The sequence below is a fragment of the Juglans regia genome, chromosome 9 (assembly GCF_001411555.2).
Source record: "Juglans regia cultivar Chandler chromosome 9, Walnut 2.0, whole genome shotgun sequence".
In the NCBI taxonomy this organism is placed as follows: Eukaryota; Viridiplantae; Streptophyta; class Magnoliopsida; order Fagales; family Juglandaceae; genus Juglans; species Juglans regia.
Window position 1 is genome coordinate 14229001 of NC_049909.1, and position 12017 is coordinate 14241017.

Below are 12017 nucleotides of genomic sequence, written 5' to 3' on the forward strand. Positions count from 1 at the left end.
TCGACAGAAATCATCGGAATCCATAGCATTTTTAATAATAATAATAATAATAATGTATAATGTATGGTAGGGATGGCCAGACCGCTAGTTGAAGAGCCACCCGCCCGCTGTTGTGGGGGTGGCTATGGAGCTGGCCATCCAAGTTTTTGTTTTTTAAAACTATTTGTTTATAATTTGATTTTTTTTTAAGTTATTTTTTAATTTCATGTGAATTTAGAAGTTGATGTCTAATATGGCATTAGTAATAAAATAAAAAAATAAATAAAAATGGATATTATGTCTAATATTGTAATACGACATTTTCTTGTAACCTTGTTTATTTCATCGACAAACATTACAAATTACACAGACCTACTTATTGAAAGAAATACACACACTGAGATAAACCAAATTACTTGGCTTATTTAGAATGAGAATCAATGAAGGTGACGATAGCAATAAATGTTTGTATAAAGGAAAGATATAAAGGAATGAAGACTCCGTAAAAGGAAGTAATGGAACTCATGAAAGCCCGTAATTTCATTACCGTCCATCTGGAGTGACAAGTATTGTTCACGTCTTGGCAGAGGTCTGAGTAGAGAAAACCATGGAAACTGGTATCATTATTATGAAGCAGCCTGTTTAAAAAACTTGCCCTGTCCTCATTGCTCAAACCAATAATTCGTAGAATACGTTCCCGGTTGAGATGAAGTGCATCTTCGGGAGACTTAATCAGGCAATGCAAGAGAGCAGCATAAGACGTGATTTCATAGCCCTCACTCGGATCACAATGCTCAAATGCGATGAGGTTTCTAAACACAGATTCTGAGTTCTCCTTTATAACTATTACTGGGATTTTCATTTTGCCTTCTTCGAACTTTACATCGAGGATGCAGTTATCTCCATGTTTAGCTATCAAAGGAATTCCATGCCGGAAAAGCTCTGTCACAGGCCTAACTGGGTTCCACTCTGAGGGTGCTAAGCGATTCGGCCGTTTTACAGTGCATGATCCAACTAAACAGTTTCGGATGCAATCTGAGTAAATGCTTGTGGTTTCCATGACTGAGCGCTGAGTTAGGTGCTGGGAACATTTTATACTCAGAAAAAGAGAAGGAGACAAGATCATCAAGTCGGGAGCACCGTTGATCAGTAGTTTTTAAGGAGGGCATGAGGTTGAACAAACGGTCGAGCACGCACCATGGAAGTTGATTCTCAAGTAGAAGCAAGTTGGCTTTATTTTCCTTGGCATCCATGAAGTTTTAAACACGGGATCATCCTCTCCTTGTATTCCCCTCTGTTTTTGCTGATATCTGTTGAGGAATTCGAGGATAAAGCAGCCATCGATCACCATCATCTCTATAAATTTCTTTCTACTAAGATCAACCACTTCTGCATAACAGTCTCGGCAATCCTGCTCAATCCTATCGATGGCTTCGACCATGCACTCCAATTCCGTAGTTCGTGTCCGATAGAGGAGGCACTTCAAATACCGTAGCTTAATAATTTCCATTGCTTGCAGCTGCGTATTCTCGTGGTGAAATGGACCAATTGAAACTACTTCTGGCATGAAAGCCTTTTCATTATGCCTGCGTAGCATATTTGGAACTCTAAATATGGAACAGTACTGAGATGATGGTGGTAGCTGATACGTTTGGAAAAGCTTTTCTCGAATCGAAGATGCAATTTCTTCCACATCCATAATCTGGGTAGAATTTTGATTGCTTCTGTTGGAATCTGCCATTCATCAGATGTGTTCTTTCAAAACAGTTGAAAATCAATCTAGTACTTATATAATTACTAAGAATAATTAAAACACATGCAGGAAGAGTATGGATGATCTGGTGCGTTCTCGATGTCTAACAAAATTACTTGAAAACCATATTCCAGTTCAAGCATGCCATGGGCGGCTTGTTTGGTTTAGTAAATTTTGTAAAAACTTTAAAAAATTATTCAACTTCAACATGACAAACATCTTTTAATTAAAAAAAAACTTTGATCAACTCTACGTCCAATCATTTGCCTAGATTTCTATGGACATCCAGAGACAATAAAGAGAAAGGAAACATGGTTGATGCTGAAATCTATGATGCCAAAAGGTGGAGAAGGATGGTGCATAGTAGGAGATAATGAAATTCTTACAAATGATGAGAAGTGGGGAGCTAAGGCAATACCAGAGAGTCAAATGGAGTTGTTTAGGGAAGTATTGACTGAGGGGTACTTATATGATCTAGGATGGAAGGGGGACAAGTTTACACGGAGTAATGCTCACAATGATGAAAGCTTTACTAAGGAAAGGTTGGATAGGGCAGTGGCTAATCTTAAGTGGTTAGAAATTTACCAGGATGCATGGGTTGAAATAATGGTAGCTAGAACATCAGATCATAAACCCCTAGTAGTCCATTTAATTACTAGAAGAGTAGATACTAATGAAAGGTATCGGTGGAAACAAAAACAATTCAGGTATGAGGCTAGTTGAGCTCTAGAAGAGGATTGTGAAGGGGTTGTAAAAGAAGTATGGAAGAAAGGAGAAGCTGAAGGAGTTATAAGGGTAACTGGCTTATTGCAGAGAAGTAAAGCAACTTTTCAAAGGTGGAAGGTGAGAAAGAAGAGGGGAATGAAGGAAATATAAGAGAAAACTAAGTTGTTAAAAAGGTTGCAAGTTGAGGAATGCCACAATAATGCATAGGAGATTAAAGGGTTAAAGGCTGAACTAAATATATTTTCATGCTTGTGCCAATAAAAAAAGGAAAAAAAAAATTCATTAAAGAAATAGAGGATGGAAACAATAGAGTGGCTATTGGCTTTAAGAATATTGAAGGTACTTTGGTAATCTATTTCAAACTACAAAGCCAAGTAATGAAGTGATTGAGAGCTGTCTCATGGGGTTGAATTCAAGGGTCACAAAAGCTATGAATGAAAGGTTATTCAGAAACTTTTCTTAAATCGAGGTGGAAGATGCAGTGAAGGAGATGGCCCCACTAAAAGCCCCTGGTCCAGAAGGATTTGGGCCATGCTTCTACCAAAGTCATCGGAGCTTAGTCTCTGGTGAGATTTGTAAAGTAGCAGTGGATATCCTCAATGGTAACCCTCTTGATCCTTCTCTTAACTATACACACATAGCCTTGATTCTAAAGTAAAAAAACTCAAAAAAAGTGAGTGAATTCAGACCTATAAGTTTGTGTAATGTCATGTATAAAATAGTCTCCAAAGCTATCACTAATAGGTTCAAAATGGTCTTAACTGAAATCATATCCCCAAACCAAAGTTCCTTTCTCCCAGGTAGATTAATAAATGATAATACAATGGTGGCTTATGAGTTATTGCATTCCATGAAAACTAGAAAGAAAGGAAAAGTGGGGAGTATAGCCATGAAGTTAGATGTCTAAAGCCTATGATCGTGTAGAGCGGAATTTTTTGGAGGCTATCATGACAAGGTTAGGGTTCTGTGAGAAGTGGGTGAGCCTTGTTATGAAATGTGTTAAATCAGTATCTTTCTCAGTTTTAATAAATGGTTTTCCAGGGCATAAGTTTAAACCCTCAAGAGGGTTGAGACAATGTGATCCCTTGTCACCCTATATTTTCCTTATCTGTGTTGAAGGCTTGAGTTCCCTTCTTAATTATTATGAGAAAAGGCATATCACTAGAGGGGTGCAAGTAGCTCAAGGGGGTTCTAGTATCAATCATCTGCTTTTTCCAGATGATTGTATTTTATTTGGTAGAGCAAAGTTAGAGGAGTGGAGAAGGTTACAAGAGGTGCTGCAATTATATGAAAAGGCTTCAGGCCAATTTCTCAACAAAGACAAGACTGTTGTTTTCTTTAGCAGTAACACGAAAACAATAGATAAGAAGGCCATTATGGATGCTGAGAATGCTTTTGTTTGTGGAAGCTGTGAGCAGTACCTTGGTCTTCTTGCTATGGTAGGAAGATCAAAGTTTAATACCTTTATGAACCTCAAAGAAAGAATATGGAAAACAATGAATAGCTGGGAGAATAATTTTATTTCACAAGCTTGTAAAGAAATATTGATCAAGGCAATTCTGCAGGCCATTCCTACGTACACTATGTGTTTTCAAGCTACCAAAGAGACTATGTAATGAGATCAATGGATTATTTGTAAAGTTTTGGTGGGGTAGACAGCATGGTGGTAAGGGGATTGTGTGGAGGAAATGGGAAAAGATGGGAATGCAGAAAGGTAGGGGTGGTATGGGATTTAGGGATTTGGAAAGCTTCAATACAGCTCTTCTTGTAAAACAATGGTGGAGGCTTCTTAAGTTTCCTAATTCCTTGGCAGCTACTACTTTCAAGGAGAAGTATTATAGAAAATCCAGCTTTTTGGAAGCTAAACTGGGTTCACAGCCATCCCTTATATGGAGAAGTATTAGCTCAGCTAGGGATTTATTAAAAGAATGAATTAGCTGGAGGGTGGGGGATGGGAGAGACATCAAGATATGGGGGCACAAGTGGCTTCCAAGCCCTTCTTCTTTTATGGTGCAATCACTAGTTTCTGTGTTACAAGAGGGTTCAAGAGTTGAAGCTCTAATTGACCAATAGAAGAGAGAATGGTAGGAAGATGTGATTAGATCCATTTTCAAAATCGAAGAGGCTGAGAAAATACTGATTATTCCTTTGAGTAGAGGTAGAGCAATAGATAAGTTGGTTTGGGGGCCTTCAAAAAATGGCATCTTCTCGGTGAGAAGTGCATACTTTGTGCTTATGGAAAAAAGGGAGAAGTGTAATGGTGAGTGTTCTAGAGAAGTTGAAAGTGATGAAAGGTGGAGAATGATATTGGATCTAGAAGTTCCTGCTCTAACTAAAATGTTTCGATAGAAAGTTGAGAATGACTTATTTCCTACCAAAGTAAATTTGTTTAAAAGAGGAGTGGTGAAGGATAAAACATGTCCTATGTGTGAAATTGAAGATGAAACTCTTATGCATGTTTTATGGGAGTGTCATTCAGCAAATGATATTTGGGGAAGTGATAAAAGTTGTGTTCAAAAGTGGATTTGATATGAAGCTAACTTTTTGTTATTGTGGGAGAAGTGTATTACCTCTCTTAAGAAAAGCCAACTGAAGGAACTAGCAGTGACTCTTAGGAAGGTTTGGCTGACGAGAAATGGAGTGGTGTTTGAAAATAGAATGGAATCTCCTATGAGTTTATTGTTATCTGCTAAGGCCACTGTAAGAGACTACCAAGCAGTGAGGAGTTCTGAGAAATCAGCTAGACAAGTGCAAAACAGAATTGATAATAACTAGAGGTGGGAAAAACCAGAAAAAAGATATGTCAAAATGAATTGGGATGCTTCTTTGGATCAGAAAAAAGAGGAAAATGGGTATTGGCATCATTGTTAGAGATGAGGAAGGGAAAGTTGTAGCAGCTGTTTGTGATCAGAAAGAAAATGTTGAAGAGGTAGCTGTTGCAGAAGGCTATGCAATGAGGGCTACAGTCGAATTATGCAGTACTCTTAATATTCAAAAAGCAACTTTGAAGGGGATGCAAAGGAGATCATCATAACAATATGCGGTGACGAAGAAATGTTTACTTCTTATGGTTCCTTAGTAGAAGATGTTTAGTTTTACTTCAAAAATAGTTCAAATTGGCCTATTCAGTTTGCTTATAGAGAGAAAAACATGGTTTCTCATAATTTAGCAAAAAACGCTTTATTTTTAGAAGGAAAAAAAGTTTGGTTAGAAGCTATCCCAGATTGTATAGTGGGATGTTTAAACAAAGATTACAATTCAGATTGTATTACTTGATTCGTCAATGAAATACAGAGGTTTATTCAAAAAAAAAATTGCCTAGATTTCGATGAAAAGTTAAATGCCTCATTTGGTTACGCAGTTCAGATAAGATGAAATGAGATGTTTTGTTAAAAATAAAATATTGTTATAATATTATTTTTTAATATTATTTTTATTTTGAAATTTGAAAAAGTTGAATTGTTAATTATATTTTGTGTGGGAATTTGAAAAAATTGTAATGATTAATTGAAATGAGATAGTTTAGTTTTGTATAACCAAATCAACCCAAAATACAAAAACTGAAATTAAGAAAAACACCCATAAAGAAAAGAAAATTATATTCAAGCAGTCTACTCATATATCATAAAACAATTATTGGCGAATTGGTGCACATGTCATTGTATTGAATACTTTTTTGAGGTATTTGATCATGAACAAGATTTGAATAGTTTTTCTCCGTTGACATACAAAATGCAAGATGAAGAGTCGTGCCCTGCTAACCTCGAGAAATACTTAATTAGTCCACAAATATATCTGAAAAATGTAAATTTAATCCTAATAAGATATTTTTCTTAATAAACTTAGCGTTCAATATTAATTACGTACCTGACGAAGATATTGGAGGAGGATTTCTTGATGGCGAGCGCCGTCGGAGAGGGTTGCAGCTTGTTGACGTGGAGTACTGGGATGCGGCCATTTGTTACCCTGAAGTTGCATATCAAACTCCAGTCAAATCCTAGTAACAAAACGCCGGAAATGAAAAAACTTACACACGGAGAGAGAGAGAAGACCGGAGAAAGAGATCAGAGGCCGGCGAGGACGAAGGACATACAGTCAAGTGGTCGGAAATTAGTATCCATCAACATTAATACAATGATCCTTATATAAGAACCAACTGCTAATTGCATTTCTTCTTTTTTCTTAACAATGTTGTCATGTTGTCCAACCAATTCAATGCTCCAGAAGATGGAAGGGGATGGTAGTTGTCATGGAATAGACATCACAACTTTTAGCGTCTAGTTTGGTTAGACATTTCAGTTCATATTAGTTAATTGAGATTAAATGAGATATTTTATTGAAAGTTAAAAAAAATATTATTTTTGTTTTGTGATTTGATAAAATTAAATTGTTTATTATATTTTATGTTAGAATTTAAAAAAAAATTGTAATGATTATATGAGATGTGATGAAATAGTTTAGTTTGGACAATTAATTTTTTAAAATTATTTCTCCCATCCCAAAACTTTCTACTTTCCAATTGATAAAATGTATTCTATCTTTTTTTGTTGTCACTATATACAGTGCATGCCCATTCTATATTATATGTTTATTTATTAAATCGCTACTTTTATTTAAATCCATTTTTTTAAATGCATACAACTAAACATCATCTTTTATTGTCCATGTATAGCATTATAGTCAGTCTCGCATATATAAATAGCATATGCATGCAACAACCGTACGACTATCAGAAATTGAAGAATTTTCCATTAACAAAACAAGGTAAAAGCACAAAATATGACTTTTGATGATTTTAGTCAAATAAATACAATTAGATAGAATGACATATATAACCTATAGATTATAAAATATAAGCCTGCTGAAAAATAAAACTTTGTAAAAATATAATAATTAAATAAAAAATATGATTGTTAGATAAAAGAAGAAAACATCACAATTAGCTAGAAATGAATAAATAAATATTGAGAAAATAGATTAAAAAAAGAATAAATAAATAATAAAAATAATATTTTATTATCATAGAGACTTCTATATAGCTAATTAATTAGCTATATATAGATTTTGATTTCTATATAGATTTCTATTTAGAAACTATTTTGATATTTTTTAACCATTATAATTTTGATAAAATTATTATTGATCATCTTTTAAATCATTATGTTTTTTATAACTTTTTCATTTAGCTTCAAATGATCTATAAATAAATAAAAATTAAATAATTTTTAAGTCATTAAATATCACATCAAATCATGATTAAAAATATTGATAAATAAGACTGGCCAATAGACAAACTTAACTTTAGCGAACTTAGATAAATTAAGGCTAGATGTTTGGTAAGTGAATTCATTACTACTTACAAGTAATTCACTATTATTTATTAATTTTTTATTACTATTCATAGATCATTTGAGATTACCTCAATATCCAAACGTATCCTAAAGATAATCCAAAAAACACTTGCCGACAAGCTTGTAATTCCTCCCCTAGCCGGCAAACTTATAAAAGAGATTTCAGGAAGAATAATGATACATGTACTTACAACTTTATTTACACTTTTACTTACAAAAACTGATTTTATCAATTTCCTTTTCAAATTCAAATTTTGAATTTTAGATTTCATAATTTTTTGCATATCAATAATTGACATGTAAATAATTAATTTTTCTTAAATACACTTAACATTTCTCTTCCAGAAAATTTGGCAAGTGGATGTTGAAGTAGTCGTCTTTTAATATTGAGAAAAGATACTTACAACCGTGAATTGCGTAACCGCCGCATAATCAATTTGAAAAAAATGAATAAAACATGGGACCCACATGAAAAAAATTAATTTTTTAATAATGGACCCTACTCTTTTTTAAAGCGATTACGCGGCAGTTACGCACTTCATGGTTGTATGTAGAATTACTCATTAATATTTGATCAACATAATAAAAAGGGATTTATAAGGTTGTAAAAAAGGATTGATAATGATGTTGATATATCATCAACGTACCCACGTTATCTATATTCCAAACCACATACTATCAATGGTAAGTGATTATATGCTTTGTAACAATGTCAATTCAATTCTCAGAGTTGGCACATAAGGATTTAATCACCTTATATAGGGATGTTTGGATAATGAGTTGAGATGAGATAAATTGAAATGAAAGTTAAATGTTGAATAAAATATTATTAAAATATTATTTATTATTATTATTGTTATTTTAGTATTTAAAAAAGTTGTAAAAATTAAATGATTTGAGATTAAATGAGTTAAAAGGTTTTATGTATCGAAACTTATATGTAAACAACTTTTAAAATTTATCAGAATAAAATAGTTTTTTCTTAAATTATCTAGGATGCATGGATTGCAAAAGTTCGAGAAAGCTCGAGTACGAGGTTAAGTTATGTACTGCATAATATCTGCTTTCTCTTACAAAGTGACGATAAAGAAGCTAAGGTGTAAAGCCATTGCTTTACATCCCGAAAAGATTAAAGATACTATACTATTTGCCTTAAACTGTAAGTAAAGGCGAAAACTATGAAAAGTTGTGTGTAAAATGAGGGGAAAAAGTGACCTGAAAAGTTCCCTCGCACGCGGAAAATAAAAGTAGCTTCATAGTTTTCATCTTTACTTAAACCAAATAGTAACATCTTTAAACTTGTCGGGGTGTAAAGCAATGGCTTTACACCTTAGCTTCTTTATCATCGGTTTTTAAGAGATCAAGAGAATGATAGTAAAAGTATTAAATAGAGAAGCCACATCATTTTATATATTTACTTTTATGTAATTGTTTTGTGATTAATGTATTTATCTACTAGTCTAATTGAAAAGAAAGAATATTATTTCTTAAACTTTAAAAAAAAAAAAAATGTTTGGTTTATATTAAGACGATCGCGTTAACGTTAGAGACAACGATATCCTTCTCTCTCGATCTAACGAACTCTTTGAGTGCCCTGATCTGTCGTTGCCTGCCTCTCACTTTCTCCGGTCCTCTTGTAGACCATCTGTCTCCGTTTGTATCTGCTTCTTTTCCATGCTTTTTATGACTAGGATTTGACTGGATCTTCATCTGCAATTTCAGGATATATAGCACATCATGGGCGCAACTCCCTCGTCGTCAGCAAGTAATTGCCCACCGGAAGAGTGCTCGCCGGAAAGTAATACCTCTAGGTAATTAATATTTATGATCAACCATCTCCGTGCTCTATACTCTACATAAGGAATTGTTTCCATTCTCTGCATTTTATATGTTTTAATGTTGATCTTATTAATTTGTGCCACCTTAATTATTTATCCATCATTCACTTGATGAGGAAAAATATTTTGCATTCGTTGTAATTTCATTAATTTCTGTCACCTTTCATTCTGGTTGATTCATTCTCAATATATTTTCTTCTAATTTCATTAATTTGAGCCACCTTTCATCCTCAACTATATATTTTGGGTTTCCAAGATGAAAGAATATATACTTAATTGATGACAAGCATTGATGCAAGTGAACAAGATTAATTCGATAGAAATAATTAATATTGCAGAAGACATGATGATCTGATGGCAGATTCCAACAGAAGCAAGCAAACTTCCATTGAGACTGAAGATGTGGAAGAAATTGCATCTTCGATTCAAGGAAAGCTTTTCGAAACGTCTCCACCACCATCTCAGCATTCCATATTTAGAGTTCCAAATAGACTACGCAGGCATAATGAGAAGGCTTTCGTGCCACAAGTAGTTTCAATCGGTCCATTTCACTTCGAGAACAAGGAGCTAAAAGGAATGGAAAAAATCAAGCTATGGTATTTAAAATGCCTCCTCAATCGAGCACCAGCTGAGGAAACAATTGGCTTGGTTTGGTTGGTGAAATTCGTCGGAAATACTGAGCAGGATTGTCGTAAGTGTTATGCAGAAGAGGTCGATGTTCCAAGAAATAAATTCATAGAGATGATGATCCTCGATGGTTGCTTTATCCTCGAATTCCTCTGCAGATATCGAAATGACCTGATGGCAATTAAAGGAGAGGAAGATCTCGTGCCTAATACGTCATGGATGCCCAGAAAAATATTAGCCGATTTGCTTCTGCTTGAGAATCAAATTCCTTGGTGCGTTCTCGACTGTTTGTTCAACCTCATGCCCTACTTGAAAACTGAATCGTGCTCCCGACTTGATGATCTGGTTTCCTCTTCTTTTTCCAAGTATGGAATGTTTCCTCTCTCGGCGCGCAGTAGTTCTCAAAATCACAAGCATTTACTCGATTGCTTCCGAAACTGTTTAGTTCGTTCATGCACTATAACACGGCCTAATTGCTTAGTTCCCTTGAAGCGGATCCCAATTCGGTCTGTGACACAGCTTTGCGAGAAAGGATTTAGATTTATCGCTGAAGACGGAGAAAACATCCTCAATATAAAGCACGAAGATTACATAATCAAGATGCCAGCAATAGTTATAGAGGAGAACACAGAATCTATGTTTAGAAACCTCATCGCATATGAGCATTGTGATCCGAGTAAGGGCCACGAAATCACCTCTTACGCTGCGCTCTTGTATTGCCTGATTAAGTCTCCCACAGATGCACTTCATCTCAAAGAGAGAGACATTATACAAATTGGATTGAGCAATGGGGACATAGCAAGTTTCTTAAACAGGCTTTATAATGATATCTGTTGCCATGGTTTTCTCTACACAGACCTCTGCGAACGTGTGAACAGACCACCACCAGTAAACTCGTTGCCAACAGCCCAATGGCCTAGTGGCATACATGCAGCACGAGTCCGGTTCTGATGAACTGTTCATCTGAAGCCCTTTACTCCCGTTATATAAAAGTAAAAACAGCTAGCACCTCGGTTGTCGCAACTTGAATAGGATAAAAAGAATATGATCGAGGCGCGATTATTTTGGAGATCCAAAGATGTTCTTTAGTCCATGTATGTCTTTCCTTGCTACAAACCGTTTATTCTGCCCTCTCCTACCATACATGATGCGGCTGCTAGCTAGTTCTTGTCAAGTAATTATATATGTTTATGATCTAAGTGTGTATTTCTTTCAACAACTATGCTTTAGTAAGTGTGGATCCTTCTGATCATTCATGTTATGTTTGCAAACTCCAAGTGCTAATTATATTATTTGTCCCTAAAATAGAAAAAATGTGTTACGGTACTAGATATATGGACGTTGCTACGTCCACGGAAGATTTCTACCGAAATCCCTTACCGAACACTCAAAATCTTTTTTTTTATTTTTTTTATCTTTTCTTTCACTATTTTTTTAAACTATTGAAATATTATTTTAAAAAAAATTACATATTCTTTTAAAAACACTTACTTAATCATTGAATAAAAAAATAAAAAATAAAATTAATAAAATTTTCGATAAAGAATTTCGATAGATATTTCTGTAGACGTAGTGTTTTTCCTAGATACATATACCGTCATTATTACTAGGTGCATGCCTTACAAACTGATATGACAGTCACACTACTCCTATTAATAAACTCTAGTTCATCCAATTCAGAAAAAAAGTTCGAGCAAATAAGTTTAGAAAACAAAAATTTAGTTTTCTAAAAAAGTGTTATAT

At 34.4% G+C, this 12017-nt stretch overlaps 1 protein-coding gene and 1 pseudogene across 3 annotated transcripts; one reads left to right on the plus strand and one right to left on the minus strand.

Annotated features, from left to right (window-relative positions):
- Positions 1–400: 400 nt before the first annotated feature.
- On the minus strand, positions 401–6569 carry LOC108994362 (annotated as a pseudogene).
- Positions 6570–9319: 2750 nt separating this feature from the next.
- LOC108994361 (UPF0481 protein At3g47200-like) lies at positions 9320–11493 on the plus strand. 3 transcript variants are annotated; one of them, XM_018969528.2, is made up of 3 exons: positions 9320–9445; positions 9532–9620; positions 9989–11493. In XM_018969528.2, the coding sequence occupies exons 2-3, from the start codon at positions 9547–9549 to the stop codon at positions 11223–11225; spliced, it is 1311 nt and encodes a 436-aa protein (XP_018825073.1). In that variant the 5' UTR covers positions 9320–9445; positions 9532–9546; the 3' UTR covers positions 11226–11493. The 3 variants fall into 3 exon arrangements, with proteins under 3 accessions (XP_018825073.1, XP_018825071.1, XP_018825072.1); XM_018969526.2 differs by having other exon boundaries at positions 9321–9445; positions 9986–11493; XM_018969527.2 differs by having other exon boundaries at positions 9321–9437; positions 9986–11493.
- The last annotated feature ends 524 nt before the right edge of the window (positions 11494–12017 follow it).